This window comes from Saccopteryx bilineata, chromosome 4 (assembly GCF_036850765.1).
Source record: "Saccopteryx bilineata isolate mSacBil1 chromosome 4, mSacBil1_pri_phased_curated, whole genome shotgun sequence".
Classification (NCBI taxonomy): Eukaryota; Metazoa; Chordata; class Mammalia; order Chiroptera; family Emballonuridae; genus Saccopteryx; species Saccopteryx bilineata.
Window position 1 is genome coordinate 221,357,266 of NC_089493.1, and position 16,978 is coordinate 221,374,243.

At 37.0% G+C, this 16,978-nt stretch overlaps 1 protein-coding gene across 1 annotated transcript in view; it reads right to left on the reverse strand.

The window, feature by feature from the left end:
* The window catches only part of LOC136335644 (basic salivary proline-rich protein 3-like), a 218,483-nt gene that overhangs the window by 193,225 nt on the left and 8,280 nt on the right, over positions 1 to 16,978 (reverse strand). The window contains exons 4-6 of the mRNA XM_066276807.1: positions 5,952 to 6,072; positions 5,584 to 5,641; positions 3,192 to 3,283 (exon numbers count right to left, since the gene is read on the reverse strand). Coding sequence (XP_066132904.1) covers positions 6,009 to 6,072 — 64 coding nt within the window. The 3' untranslated portion in view covers positions 3,192 to 3,283; positions 5,584 to 5,641; positions 5,952 to 6,008. The remainder of the gene's footprint in view (positions 1 to 3,191; positions 3,284 to 5,583; positions 5,642 to 5,951; positions 6,073 to 16,978) is intronic.

The following is a 16,978-nucleotide window of genomic DNA, read 5'->3' on the forward strand; positions in this document are numbered from 1 at the left end:
CACATATGGGAGTTGATGCTTCCTGCTCCTCCCCCTTCTCTCTCTCTCTCTCTCTCTCTCTCTCTCTCTCTTTTTCTCTCTCTCTCTTCTCTAAAATGAATAAATAATTTTAAAAAATTCTCTTTATCACCACTATCATACCAACTGTGAGAGTCATCTTTTTTTTCTATCAAGATTAACCATTTGTTTTTTCCTTAATTTAGTCATTAATTCATTCAAAAAATGTTTATTAATAATTTACATGGTTCCTGGCTGGTTTTCTCAGTGGATAGAGCATCAGCCCGGCAAATGGAAATCCCAGATTTGACCCCTGGTCAGGGCACACAAGAGAAACAATCATCTGCTTCTCTTCCCTTCATTCTCCCTCTTCTCTCTCTCTGTCTCTCTTCCTCTCTCATAGCCAGTGGCTTGATCAGTTTGAGTGTTGGCCTGGGCACTGAGGATAGCTTGGTTGATTCGAGCATGGCCCCAGATGGACAGAGCATCGGTCCCAGATGGGGTATGCTAGGTAGACCTCGGTCAGGGTGCATGCGGGAGTCTGTCTCTCCATCTTCCTTCCCCTCACTTAAAAAATTTTTTTTCTATATTCGCCATTGTACTAAAAACTGAGGGCATAAAAATTAGACACACAGTCTTTGTACTTGTCCTTAAGAAATCTATAGTCTAAATATATAGTTCAGGGGTCTCAAACTCAACTCAGCATGTGGGCCACAGAGCAAGATCACAGCTGTTGGGTGGGCCGCACTAGGTCTACAAAAGGCAACTGTTACGCAACACTTTTCTCACTGCAGTTGAAAACAAAAAAAAATCAGTACAACAAGCACAATCATACATGCAGTTTACTCAGTGTCACAAAACGACCAGAAACTGTAGTTCGCATCACAACTGCTGTTAACTAAGCTAATATCTAGCTAGGATGCTAGAGAAATGAAAAATACAGGTAGGCCCCTAGGCTTACTTAATTTTATCCAAAATATTTTGAACTTCATGGATTAGTCTGCGGGCTGCACAAAATTGTTCGGCGGCCCGCGGGCCGCGAGTTTGAGACCCCTGGTCTAGTTAGAAAGAGATATATAGCCCTGGCTGGATGGTTCAGTTAGAGCATCATCCCAAAGCACAGAGGTTGCCAGTTTGATCCCAGTTAGGGCACATACAGGAACAGACTGATGTTTCTGGTTCTCTCTCACTCATTCCATTTCTCTCAATTCCTCACATCAATAAAATAAATATTTTTTAAAGAAACATATAAATAAATAAATGTAATAAAATACAGATTCTAAAATAGATGTATGTACTGAAAAGGCTTTAAGAAGTTGAGGTTCAAAGGCAGAGTTCAGTAGTCAGGAAAGTACCAGGAGATAACAAAGCTAAGTCTTGAATGAAAAGCTGCTATTTACCAGGGAGCAAAGAGGAAAGATCATAATGATAAGAAGGAAAATATTAATGTAGATAAAAAGTACCAAATATCCTAGTAGGATAACTACAAGCTATTTAGTTTAACTAAGGTCGACATGTAAGGAGTATATATGATGTTGAGTGGCCAGAAAGGGCTGCCAGAGGTAACCCTGAAGCAGTATGTAACGGCTCAGTAACAAAAGACCTTGTTTGTACACTTCAGAGAATGCAATCTGTATCTTGCAAACAAAAGAAATCACTGAAGGAGTTTAAGTAGAAAAATCACAGGATCATAGATTTCCCTAATGTCTAAACAATTTACGCAGTTGGCTTTCCTCAACAATGGGCAAACTAAGATTTCACATTTCATTATGTATCTCAGAGAACCGATACCACCATTTTAGCCTATCAGTTTTATATTCATATGTAACTAATTGTCCAGAACAGGGATCTTAGCCTCTAGCAAACTTGTGAATTAAACAACAATTCTACTACCTGAAAAGTGGGGTAGGCAGTAAAGATAAACCAAGTTTTTCAAGGACATCATCAAAATTCTACTTAAAGAATTCATACACATAACATATGCATTTGCATACGCAGATTGTTATGCCCACATAAAGTCACAAAAGTAAATGTTTTGTCCAGACACATTTTGGCATACCTCAATCAGCAGTACAAAATCACTGAGAACTATCCAGACCATGTTTCAAAAGTGAAACAACTCAGTCTTGAATTGCACACCTAAAAAGCTTCATATTCTTTTTCTTTTTTTTTTTTAATTTAGCGAGATGAGGAGAGGCAGAGACAGACTCTCACATGGGCCCAGACCAGGATCCATTCCGCAAAGCTCTGCCATCTGGGGCCTCTGCTCCACTGCAACTGAAGCCAGTTTTGTTTTTTTATAAAGCACCTGAGCTGGACCTAAGGTGGAGGCCATGGAGCCATCCTTATAGCCAATCGAGCCATGACTGCAGGAAGGGAAGAGGGAAAGAGGAGAGGAGAAGAGAGAGACAGAGAGAAGTGAAAAGGGAAGGATGGAGAAGCAGATGGGCACTTCTCCTGTGTGCACTGACTGGGAATTGAACCCAAGACATCCACATGCGAGACCGACACTCTACCACTGAGCCAAACAGCCAGAGCAATGTAGAGCTTTCAAATAGGAGGTTTGAGCAGAAGCTCTGAGATCACATAGTTCATGTTTGAAATTCTGAATCAGCTACTAACCTTATGCAAATTATTAAACTCTTTGAGTCTTAGTTTCCCTATCTATAAACCTAGGATAATTATTCCTGTCCCATACAACTGTTGTGAAAATATAAGATATAGAAGACACTTAAGGATAGAACTGAGTACATATTAATTATTCAATAAATAGTATTTATTATTATAACTACACTAGAAATTATTCTAGTTATAATAAACTCAAGTTTATACACTAAATAATTTTGTGCGACTTGCATTATTAAAGAAATTTCCAAAATCTAGTCCAAGTGAAAATGTTTGAGGTAGGCCTAATGTGAAAATAATAATACTAAGACAAATCATACAAAAATAATATAGTCAAGGAACAAAATCTTGAAAAATACATCAAGTTGTACTGAATAATTTCTTATAGAGCATAGGAAGAGAGACTTCAATCTCAACATAGAAATACTCAGAGTTTCTCAAGGAAAAAAAATCATACAACAAAATCTTTTCTTAAACTATAGTGCTATGTTAATCCTTTTTTATTTCATGGCCTCTTACAAAACATATAGTACAGATGGTACGACTGGGTATAATGTAATGCTGTGTACCTGTAGTATAAGGATCCTCTCCTTATAGTAAGGCTTTTCATCTTACTGAACATCAGTCCTACCAGTCTGTGACCTTGGGATCTGTTTATACCCTGAAAGCAGAAAATTAAAAGCATATTAACAATCATAACATCACAACAACAAAAATGGCAGAATACTAGCAAAGCAAGACTATAAAAGAAAATTTACTTTGACACCCTGACAATTCAGATGACTCAATTAAAAACAACTAGAATAAAAAGGATCAAAGTAACATTAGTAGCTGTGTCAAGTTATTTATATATACTCCCATATATACATATATATTCATATATACACATACTTCATGGTTAGATGACATTGGGTCAAATCATAAATGTAATTAGTACAGTAAAATAAAGTTATGATTATTAAATATGCATTAAATGATATTGACCTGAACTATGATTGCTAAGAAGATGTACTACTAACTCTTATAATATTAAATGTATATAGTCACCACTATATCTCTGACATAGCAAGCATTTATGAGGGCTAGCAGTTAAAAAACCAAAATAGGAGACTTTGGTACTGAAGTTATCCTGAAATTCCCTGAAAGTAAGGTAATTATTTTCTAGCCAATATTCATTTAAATAAAAATAATGAATTAGGCCTTGGCCCTGAGCTCAGTCAGTTAAGAGCATGGTCTAGAAACAACAAGATTACAGGTTCAATCTCTGGTCTGGGCACACACGGGAAGTAGCCAGGGAGCGCACGACTAAGTGAAACAACAAATGAATGCTTCCTTTCCCCCTCCCTTTTCTCTCCCTTTCTCTCTCTGTCTCCTTGAAAATGAGAAGGAAGTTAAGCCCTGACTGGATAGCTTGGTCGACTGGAGCGTCTGTCCGCACGCAGCCAGAGGCTGCCCGTCGGATTCCCCAGTCAGGGCACAGCCAGGAACAGCTCCACTTGTCTCCCTCTCTCTCCTGCCTCTCTAAAAAAAAAATCATGTATGAATTATAAGTTAACTAGAAAGTGTTACATAGAAATAAGAATGGAGGTGAGAGCTCTGGCCAGTGGCTCAGTGGATAGTCTTCCCAGAGCATGGAGGTTACTGGCTGGATTCCAAGGGCACCAGCTTGATCCCGAGGTCACCGGTTGGAGCCCCAGTGAAGGCACATATGAGAAGCAATCAATGGCTGCATAACTAAGTGGAACAAGGAGTTGATGCTTCTCTCTCTCTCCCTCTCCCTTCCTCTTTCTCTCTTTCTCTTTCCCTTTTTCAAAAAATCAGTGGGGGAAAAAAGAATGGAGGTGAGAGGCCTGGCTGTATAGGTCAGTTGGTTAGAGCATCGTCTAGATATGCCAATAGCTCAGTTGGTTGGGCATCATCTGGTTACACCAAGGTTGCAGGTTCAATCCTCAGTCAGGGCACATATAAGAATCAACCAATGAATGCATAAATAAGTGGAACAATAAATAGATGTTTTTCTCTCTTTCTCCCCCTCTCCCTTCATCTTTTCTCTAAAATAAATAAACTTTAAAAACTAGAATGTAGGTAAGAGAGAAGTTAATCAAAGTACTTTTGGGTACATTCATAAACACCAAATCATTACTTCCAGTCTTTTTCACTGTTAGGTAGATTCTTGTGTTATCCTTTATATTCAAGGAATGAAGCATTATGGTTCAACATCCCAATAATGTCTCATAAAACAAAGTTTAAACTGAACTGTCATTTGATAACACTGAAAACATAAAATAATACTAGCATGATCTTTTCTGTATGAAGATGACACTAACTCGCCATCAGTAGAGATGAGTTTCAAGTTGTTTTTCCACAATGGAAATGGACTTGCTCGTCTAGTCAATTCTCTTGCCAAAGTTCCCTGGTGAACAACAGCCTATATTGGCAGGATGGGTGCTACCAGTAGTCACAGAAAACAACTAAATTAAATATTCAATATAGAAATTAAAATTACGCCTTGGTCCTAAACCATGATATTGTGATGAACTAAAAATAAAGTTACAGATATATATAAATACAGTATAATACTTACACACCAAATTGTACATGCATTTACTCAGACACATTCAAAACAATCAGAGCCAGACCTCTATCCCTAAGTAAAAAGGTTCTCAAATGTCTTAACTAAAACAGAGATGCTTGTGACATGTGAAATCAGAAGGGTATAATGGAAATGCTCAAAACATAAAAGCATGCCAACTTTACATTCCTCATCACCAGTAGCAATAACTGAGGAAATCACAGAATATTTTTGTTAATATCAGCAATATTCTCAATAGCATTAAATGTAGTATGACTATAGGCAAAACAACTTTTACAATTCTCAGAATTCTGAAAAATACATCTACTTTTTATGAAGAAAAATTATTTTCATTACTAACTACAGTGTTCATTCATGTTCATACTTACAAATGATTTGTAATTAAATATTCTTGATATGAAATTTTGTCAATTGCCAGTTGAATATCTGTAACAATTGAAGACCTGGTTAAATATTACTCAAAGACATAGCTGTTAAGTATAAGTAAAATTAATGGTATGTCCTTCTTTATTATTTAAGGGAATAAGAAATTAGATTAACATATGTTAAAAATCAGTAAGAAGCAGTTAACTAGACACAATTCAAACAAACTCACAATGCTAAGTATCTATTATGAGCAAGGCAATCACTATTTGGGGCATCTGTGAATAGCTAGTACACAATCTCAAAGAAATCACAATATCAATATTATTAAAACATTCCACATTCAGTTGTTTGCAATAACAAACCATCATACCAGACCATGGAAGCTACTACAGAGATGACACTCTGGGGCTCCTATTGCAAGTGGTGATCAGGAAATTTCCACAGAAATGTTAAGAACATCTGCTACAATCTGTGGTATAGGCCACTGCCACCTATAAACAAATAAACTTTGTTAATTTAAGGCACTCTACAAATGTTTCCAGTCATGATTCCATTTTAATGAGCCAGTCTCCTCAACAACTATTGATATTTATTAAATTCCTTACTAGTATTCCACACCAACTTACCAAAATTGTAAGTCCTCCACTAGATTGCAAACTCCCAAAATTCCTCTTCATTCTGGTTTCCCATTTCCACAATGCCCAGATGAGCACCTTACAAACTGTAAATGCTTAATAAATGTTTGATAAGTAGAATTTAACTGGTCATTTTACTCCTGACCTCTTAACCCCCAAATTATCACTTATTCTAGTTATAGCTGCCATTCCTGATGAAGACAGGATTATTATTAATTCAGTAAACAGTTTGTTTGAATACCCATTGGGTTCCATGTTAAATACAATGGATACTAGTCTAAGTAACACATGATTCCTGCCCTTAAATAACTTAGTCCAATAAGAAAGACAAAGATTGAAATTAATCACTATAATACTCTGTAATAAATTTATAACCAGTTTTGTAGATAGTGCTACAGATACTAAAAGGAAGTAAACCCTGGCTTAGAATAAAAGCTTTAGAGAGGAAATGTCATGTAAGATGAGTATGAAAGAAGGAGTAGCTACTGAACAGAGGGACAAATACAGAAAGGGCATTCTTAGTGGATGGAAGAGGTAAAAAACTACAGAGGTGCAAAAGGGTACACGATATTCTAAGAACTTCAAAAAACTTTGGGGAAAGTAGCAGATCAGAAGAAAAAGGCATGAGAAAGGTCACAGAAATGACTTATTATGCTAAAAAGCTGAACCTCTGTCCTGACTAACAGAAGTAGCCAGGGACATGATGTGATCATTAAAAAGGTCTTGATGGCAATGGGAAAGATGGGAGGACCAACAAGACAGAAGGCAAAGGACCAAATTTCATGAGACAAAGCTGGTTTGACCTAATGATTTATTTAATTACGGTGACACAATTCATCAGTAATGACCATAGGTCTGTTACCCAATGCATCTCAATTTTAGATATATATTTAGAGAATTTATTTTAGAAAACTGTTCATGTGATATAATATCAATGAAAAATCATGGCAGGAATCACACAGAAATTACATTAACATGACAAAATATTAATAATGACTAGCTCTAGGTAGTGGGGTTACAGGTCATGTTTTTCTTCTTCTAAGAGATATAGTTCAAATTTTCTACATAATATTAAATATATATACTAGAGAAATTCCTTGAAACTTAACTAAAACTGGCATTAATGCTTGAGTGCCAGAGCCAGGATCTCTTGACAACATAATTGACCCCAAAGCCTCTCTTTAGCACCATAGCCTATTATGTCTAAAATACTCATTCCTACATCAGGACCTAAACCCATGTCCTTTTTGCTTCTGTATCATTCTCTTGACCTGAATCCCTGCCTCTAGCCCAACTTCATCATACCACCAACTATACTGATCTTTTACATGCAATACCAATGCCCCACACACTTTGATGTCCGATAATCTCTTATTGAAAGCCTTCCTGAGTAGTTCTCCAGCTTGTTCTTTCTACAATTTTTTTTTAACAAAAATACTAGTGTAAAATCAATCCTATTCTAAAACAAATATTTAGACATGAGTCAGTGGTGGACATATGTGCATATAGTTATACCAGTGATTTGATCAACTGAAAAATTATGTATATAACCACTACTAAAGTGTTTTCAAATCTATTATCTTAGAAAAAATTGCCTGTTGTTATGGGTTGAACTGTGTCCCTCAAAAAATGTTGAACTCTTATCTCTCAGTACCTGTGAATGTGATCTTATTTAGAAATAGGGTCTTTGCAAATGACCAAGTTAGGATGAGGTCATTAGGATAGGCTCTAATCCAATATGACTGGTATCCCTGTTTATAGGGAAAATTTGAACACAGATACAGAGAGAATACCACGTGAAGATGAAGGCAGAGATCAAGTGACACATCTACAAGCCAAGGAATACCAAAGATTGCCAACAAACCATCACAAGCTAGGAGAGGGGAATAGAATAAATCCTCTTCCTCATAGCACTCACAAAAAAAAAGAAGCTTGCCAACATCTTGATTTTGTATTTCTAGTCTCCAGAACTGGGAGACAAAAAATTGTGTTATTTTATTACAGCAGCCCTGTCAAAATAATATACCTACTAAGGGAAACCATGATTTTCCCCCAAGAAAGCCAATAAAGACAAACCATTCTGAAGATAGATTAAAAATCAGAAATAACAAAATTTCTTGCTATTAATTTTTTCAATCTCATAGCAAAACTGCTATTTAATAGCTAAACCAACTCAGTGCTCCCAAAAAAGAACTTCTCTTATATGAGTTGACCTTCTTCCTATATTGTACCATTTCCACATACAGCATCACATAATCAAACATTGGAGAATGCTATCATCCTATAAATGCTGGGACATGAGAATAACATGAAATTATGTGGATACTTCTTTGTTTTGTAAGAATGTTGCACTATGAATTTTTATGCACCTGTGAGATTACAATTTGACCTATAATAAAATCATAAGGTAGTAGAATGAGTTACTTGATAAGAAGCAATGAAATCACCATAGATCAGGAATGGGTGCTGGAATAACATACTTCAAGTCCATTTTCTCTGTTACTCATCAGCTATGTGACTTGACCAAAAAAACTGAACCATATTTGGGTTCAAATTCTTCATCAGTAAAATGGGAATTTGATATTTTACATGAATAGATTAAATAATACACCAGATATACTTAGCATATAATGATGATAATAGCATTTTAACAGTTATATGAGCCTGACCAGGCAGTGGCACAGAGGATAGGGCTTAGGACTTGGATGTGGAGGACCCAGGTTCAAAGCCCCAAGGTTGTTGGCTTGAGCTTGGGCTCACCACTTGAATGTGGGGGTCACTTACTTGAGCATGGGATCATAAACATGACTCTATGGTCACTGGCTTGAGCCCAAGGTCGCTGGCTTGAGCAAGGAGTCACATGCTCTGTTGTAGCCCCCCCCCCATCAAGGCACATATGAGAAAGCAATCAATGAACAACTAAGGGGCCACAACAAAGAATTGATGCTTCTCATCTCTCTCCCTTCCTGTCTGTCCCCATCTGTCCCTCTCCCTGTCTCTCTCTCTGTTTCTGTCACACAAAAAAAGTTATGTGTAAAGTAAAATTAACCCAAAAAATAAGTAAAAAAAGAAAGAAAAAAGAGTAAAATTAAGAAATTCATTTTTATTGAATTTATTGGGAGGACAATGGTTAACAAAATTATACACTTTGCTGGGCTAGGACAATAATTAGGGAAGCTTATGTAAGAGCAAAAGTATTATCTTTGGCTACTTGCTTACTATAAAATGCAGGACTTTCAAAAGTTTAAAACCATTGGTCAAAACTCAAGACTCACTTAAACTGCCTGACTGGTGGTGACGCAGACAACAGAACATCAACCTGGGATACTGAGATCTCAGGTTCAAAACCTCAATGTCTCCAGCTTGAATACAGGCTCATCTTGCTTGAATGCAAGACCAATGGCTTGAAGCCCAATGTCACTGACTTGATCCCAAGATCAATGGCTTGAGCAAGGAGTCACTGGCTCAGCTTGAGCCCCCAAGTCAAGGCATGTATGAGTAGCAATCAATGAACAACTAAAGTGCCACAACTACAAGTTGATGCTTCTCATACTTCTCCCTTCCTGTCTCTCTCTCTTGCAAAAAAAAAAAACCCAAAAAACAAAAAAAAAAAAAACCTTAACCTTATTAATATTGGAAATGAAATACAAATAGGATATTGGTGACTTTTAGCTCTGTCATAGACATCCATTGGAATGTGGCTTTTAAAGCTCTTATAATAGCATTTCCTTACTTACTTAGAACACTAAGCTCTAACCAGTCCAAAAAAACAACCTTTACAACTTAGACTGACATCAGGTTAATTCTAATAGTATGATATATCCCATTGTAACCTTCTACCAGGTATTACTAAGGTGTTTTTGTCTCTTTTTAAATAAAAATCTTATGAATTTAAAATATACATCTCAAAAAAGTAGCTAATTAAAAAGGGTCCTTTTTTTCGGCCTTTATATACTCATTTTGAAAAATATGTAAATAGACTGACTAGGCGGTTGCGCAGTGGATAGAGCATCAGACTGGAATGCAGAGGACCCAGGTTCGAGACCCCGAGGTCGCCAGCTTGAACGCGGGCTTATCTGGTTTGAGCAAAGCTCACCAGCTTGGATCCAAGGTCGCTGGCTTGAGCAAGGGGTTACTGGGTCTGCTGTAGCCCCACGGTCAGGACACATATGAGAAAGCAATCCTTGAACAACTAAGGTGTTGTAATAAAAAACTGATGATTGATGTTTCTCATCTCTCTCCGTTCCTATCTGTCTGTCCCTATCTATCTCTCTCTCTGACTCTGTCTCTGTAAAAAAAAAAAAAAAAAAAAAGTAAATAATGCAAAACTCAATCACCAAAATTCAAAGGGACCTTACTATATTATGCAAACACTCGACACAAGATACAAATTATATTTCCACTGTTAATTGCAATAGTATTTATAAACTAAAACTTCTGTATACATTTACACATAAAATAGAAGAAACTAAATAAGTCTTAAACCACTGTAAATATCATAGAAAGAATGGTAGTACTTTTGTTAAACTTTTAATCTCAACAGCTATCTATAGTGGTTAAATTGGTTGGAAAATATATCAAAAACCCACTCTTCATGAGCGAGCCAAATATTATTTATTCTTAGCATCTTTTTTTTTTTCCACTTTTTATTTTATTTTTTTATTTTTTTGTACTTTTCTGAAGCTGGAAACGGGAAGAGACAGTCAGACAGACTCCCGCATGCGCCCGACCGGGATCCACCCGGCACGCCCACCATGGGGCCACGCTCTGCCCACCAGGAGGCGATGCTCTGCCCCTCCAGGGCGTCGCTCTGTCGCGACCAGAGCCACTCTAGCACCTGGGGCAGAGGCCAAGGAGCCATCCCCAGCGCCCGGGCCACCTTTGCTCCAATGGAACCTTGGCTGCGGGAGGGGAAGAGAGAGACAGAGAGGAAGGAGGGGGTTGGGGGTGGAGAAGCAAATGGGCGCTTCTTCCTATGTGCCCTGGCCGGGAATCGAACCCGGGTCCCCCGCACGCCAGGCCGACGCTCTACCGCTGAGCCAACCGGCCAGGGCCTATTCTTAGCATCTTTTAATAAACTTTAATGAACTATAAAACCATGTTCAGTGCTATATATTTTTGAATAATATTAGCATCAGGGTAAGTGGGGTCAAAACCAATCATACAATGGCTTGTCTTTTCATTTTGTTGATGATCTCTTTTGCTGGGCAAAAACTTTTTAGTTTGATGTAGTCCCATTTGTTTATTTGTTCTTTTTTTCCCTTGCCTGAGGTGATATATCAAAAAATATATATGGGGGTCCTTGGGTTACAACACAGTTCCATTCCTACAACAGTGATGTAACCTGAATTTTGGTGTAAGTTGAAACACACCCTAGCCTAAGTGACTTACCTAACCTAACACAGTTGTAAAATCATAACCTAGAACATAAAAACACAACTAAGCCACAGAAAAAGGGAAAGAACATAAATATAGGAGCCATGATAAGGGTCAAAGGTTGCCAGACAAAGCAACACAAACAGAACACTTGCGCTTTTAGTCCAGAATGGCGTAGGGAAGTGTCCGGGGGACGCCAGCTCCCGCACTCATGCACTGCGTGTTACCGAGTGTTCTTCCACTGTGTGCAACCAAACTAGTTTGCCGATGTAATCCTTAAGTACGGTGCTAATGATATAAGCCAACACACTCACGTCTCAATTTTTTAAAGTTTTTATAGGAGTGAGCGTTGTAAACTCAAAACATATGTCGAGACTGTTGTAGCCCAAGGACCCCCTATATATTGCTATGAGAAATGTCTGAAATTTTACTGCCTATGTTTTCTTCTAGGATTTTTATGGGTTTGATTGTAATATTTAAGTCTTTAATACATCTTGAGTTTATTCTTGTGTATAATGCAATAATACATTCTGGGTTTTTTGTTATTTGTTTGTTTGTTTTGGAATGTATCTGTCCAACACCATTTATTGAGTAGACTGTCTTTACTCCATTGTAGATGAGTGGATAAAAAAGCTGCAATACATTTACACAATGAAATACTATGCAGCCATAAAAAATGAAGAAACTCTTACTTTTTGTGACAGCATGGGTAGACCTAGTGAGCATTATGCTAAGTGACATAAGCTAGTCAGAGAAAAATAAGTACCATATGTTTTCACTAATATATGGAATCTAGTGAACAAAATGAATTAATTAACAAGCAAAATACAGAGACTCATAGATAGAGAGCAGGCTTACAGTTGGCGGGGGCTGAGTGAGGAATGTGAAGGGATTGGGCAAAAAGAACAAAAAGGGCCCTGGCCAGTTGCCTCAATGGTGGAGCATCGGCCTGGCATGTGGAAGTCCTGGGTTCGATTCCCGGCCAGGGCACACAGGAGAAGTGCCCATCTGCTTCTCCACCCCTCCCCCTCTTGTTTCTCTTTCTGTCTCTCTCTTCCCCTCCCGCAGCCAAGGCTCCATTGGAGCAAAGTTGGCCTGGGTGCTGAGGATGGCTCCATGGCCTCCGCCTCAGGTGCTAGAATGGCTCTGGCTGCAATGGTGCAATGCCCCAGATGGGCAGAGCATCGCCCCCTGGTGGGCATGCTGGGTGGATACCAGTCAGGCACATGCAGGAGTCTGTCTGACTGCCTCCCCATTTCTAACTTTGGGGGAAAAAAAAAGAACAAAAAGAAAAAGGAAAAATTCATAGGCATGGACAACAGTATAGTGATTGCTGGGTGGGGGTTGGTGGAGGAGGGTGCAGGGGGGACAAATGGTGATGGATAGAGACCTGACTGGGTGGGGGGTGAACATACAATATCGTGTACAGAGATGTTGTAGAATTGGGCACCTGAGACCTGTATAATTATGTTAACTAGTGTCACCCCAATAAATTCAATTAAGAAAAGACCAATCATAAGTGTATTTCCAAATATTTGTGAAAATATTTTGTTTTCATACTTGGTAAAATTTCTAACTCAAACGGTCTTTGTTAGTTGAGCTGTAAAAACAAACAACAACAAAAAAAACCTGCTTCTAGCTAAATAAGCAACCTAAAGACTGCTTTTCAAAAAACATTGTTATGTAATATTTTTACAGAGAAATAATTAGATTAGCATTCTTAATTTAAACAAAATACTTTATACTATTAAGAATAATTCTTAGATATTTTTTAAAAAACTGATTTAAATTCAGCAAATGCCATATTCTATTTATTCAAGTACTTATTAAAAATAATATATTAAAAAAATAATAATATATTATTATTTTGACTGACCTCAATTTGTAATTCTAAGAATTTTTTCAAAAAGGAAGGAATAGCAACAAAAACTAAATATATTTTTCTCTAAAAGTCCTAATGTGGCAATATTAATAAATAACAAACACATTATATTAAAAATATATACTCTTCATTAAATTATTGGCAAAAATCCATACCAATTATTAGCCCCTGAGGGTAGGGACTATGCCTTTATCTACCTCACATACCTTATGCACAACAAGAACTCAATAGACAGGTATAATTATATACACCTCAAAAACAATAAGCCCAACAGTAACATAATTCTTCTAAGAATTATGGGAAATAATCTTAATGAGCCAGGCATTCAAAACAGGCCATGAACAAATTTCTACAAAGTGCAAATCTAACATTAATAGAATAAAATTCTATGCCTTTTACCCATAGACAAAGTCTGAAATTACAGCTAGAAATTGTGTACTAGTTGTGTCAATAGAAAGTGTACAGCCAATGTTAGTTTTGAAATAATCTTCAATTTGGTCTATAGGGAAGTCATTAAGAACTGAGTAGAAACAGTGCAGCTATTTAAGAATCTATAATCCTGGCATTCTGTACGGTAAAAATAACCTTTTACCATATTCAGTTGTTTCTGTATACACCACACAGCCTTTCTACAGAGAGCTACTATAACTAAGACAGTCAGGTGGTGCATGTGGATTATCTATGGGCTACAGATTCTTGTGTCTCACTGGCATCTCTCTGGTTTTGCATGGCTGATTTGGTGGTTAAGAGGCCAAATTCTCACCACCATTGTACAGATTTGTATTATAATCAGGGAGAAAACAGTTTAGTTGGGGGCTAGTTTTCTGTACCCACAACATTTCTCTTGGACTTCACAAACATGCAAGAGCAACATGGAAAAATTTAACCAGTGCAGAAATTTTCTTATATTACATATTACAGATGTTCACTAGATCTTTCAAACAGAAAAGAATTACCTTTTGAAATATTTACACACACACACACACACACACACCTTTCCCTCCAGATAAAAATGCTATAGGAATTAAATAAATCATATTTAGTGAGTGTGAGCAAATAAGTCAATAATTTAGGCTAAATAAAGAAAGGTTATCTGAATGTTGATATCTGATTACATCAGGTCTCTCCTCATGTTGGGAAATTTTTCCCTATTAGAAGCTGCTGAGCCTGACCAGGTGGTGGCGCAGTGGATAGAGTGTCGGACTGGGATGCGGAAGGACCCAGGTTCGAGACCCCGAGGTCGCCAGCTTGAGCGCGGGCTCACCAGCTTAGACCCAAGGTCGCTGGCTCCAGCAGGGGGTTACTCGGTCTGCTGAAGGCCCACAGTCAAGGTACATGTGAGAAAGCAATCAATGAACAACTAAGAAGTCGCAACGCGCAATGAGAAACTAATGATTGATGCTTCTCATCTCTCTCCGTTCCTGTCTGTCTGTCCCTGTCTATCTCTGCCTCTGTAAAAAAAAAAAAAAGAAAAGAAGCTGCTGAACATATGTATATATTAATAATTGACCTAAAATACACAGGGAAAAAAAAGTTATCTGTTTTGCTTATTAAACTAAACTACCCTGAGAATACTTATAGCATTGACAAAGCTACTATTAGTAGCTTCATCTGCCAAATAAATAAATAAATAAATAAAAATCTATAATTACAAGTTTCCAAATATATATTTACAGAAGGAAGTCAATAATTTATTAAACTGTTTGGCTTTGAAGCAACACATTTCAGAAAAGATAGTTTTATAATAAGATACATAATTTCACCTCTAGTTATATTTTTTTTCATAGAAGAGGCATGATACTGTATGAATATTGAGACAAGCTTACTCATCTAAACTAAGAATGAATTAAATCTGTTAGAGTAAAAACCTGAAAGAGAACATACATGCATGTAATTCTAAGTTACCATTTTTAGAATGGGGTTTTTCTCCGAAGAGATTTTTAAAATGTGTTTCCACATTATTCTATTTGTGCTACTTTCACTTTAGTGTTCTGGTAAGTTGGATGCTAAACAGAAACAAAAACAAACACTTTCAAACAGAAAGTAGTTTGTGATTTGACCAGAGATAAGTAGTAAAAAAGAAAAAAAAAGAAAAAGAAGTAATTTGTTAAGAGTCCTGACTGCCAAATATATTGAAATTTAGATACATATACACATTAAGAGACTGTTATATTTGTGCCCATCCCTATTTTTCTGGTCTAGTTACCATGTAGAGATCAAAAACTAACTATAAGGTAATGTGCCTATAAAGCCTTATTATACCCAGTCATCACTCTTTCCAGGAAAGTCCAGAAAACAGTGAAATAAACCACAGGCTCTTCAGGACACAGAGTGTTCTATAAGTAACTTCCAGACTGATATGGGTCCAATGTTTTTACCAGAAAAAATATTCTAAGAGAAAAATCTTTCCTGCATGCACAATCACAAAATCACGTAGCCTTTGGATAGTCTTTAATCACAGTCTATATAGCAGTGGTCAGTCAGCAGGACCCAAAAGATGATAATGTGAACTGAATAAAAGTGTGCTTAAATGGAAGATGGGAGGACTGAGCTTTATTCCCAGCTCTGTGATTTACTATATTGTTTTGGGCACGTTACTTAACCTCTCTGGGCCTCTGTCTTATTATTATTTTTTTGTTTCTTTCATATGGAAAATAAGAGTTATTCAAAAAACTTATTTAAAGTATGGCTAGGAAACCATCAGAAAGCATGTAGCCCTATCCCCACCTTCACAGATGAGAAGAATAAAGCAGAGAAAAATGCCTATTATTTAAAAGGACAAGTCACTTAAGTCAAGTTTTTAGACCATGTAAAAATAGTACTTCAAGGCAAAAAAGAATCAGAATCATCAAATTTAGGATGATGATCATCATTTTAGGAAGAGCTTCAACTGTACTGGTAACATGTTATTTCTTAAATTGAGTTTGGAGTACACAGAGTTACATGTATACATGATTTTTTGTTTGAAATACTTTCTAATAATTTTTTAAGTAATCACCAAAACATCTTCAACCAAAACATTTCTTTGAAAATATTTAAAAGATTTTATTTATTCATTTTAGAGATGGGAGAGAGAGAGAGCAAGGGAGAGAGAAGGAAGGGGGGAGGAGCAGGAAGCATCAACTCCCATATGTGCCTTGACCAGGCAAGCCCAGGGTTTCAAACCAGAGACCTCAGTGTTCCAGGATGATACTTTATCCACTGCACCACCACAGGTCAGGCTTCTCTGGAATTTTAAAGGTCAATGGAAATAGTGCATAGTTTGAAAAATTCTGCTGCTGAATTTATAAAGTAAATATGACTGTATTCTCCCTAATATAAGAAAAAACAGAGTGAAATAGGATGTAAATGGATATAGATATATATCCAATCTTCCAGCTTAGTATTAATAAAATGTATACAGTACACAAATGGTACAAAACACAAAATAAATTGTATTATTCATACCATGATTAACTCAGTTAAGAATATTGAGAGAGCCTGACCAGGCAGTGGTGCAGTAGA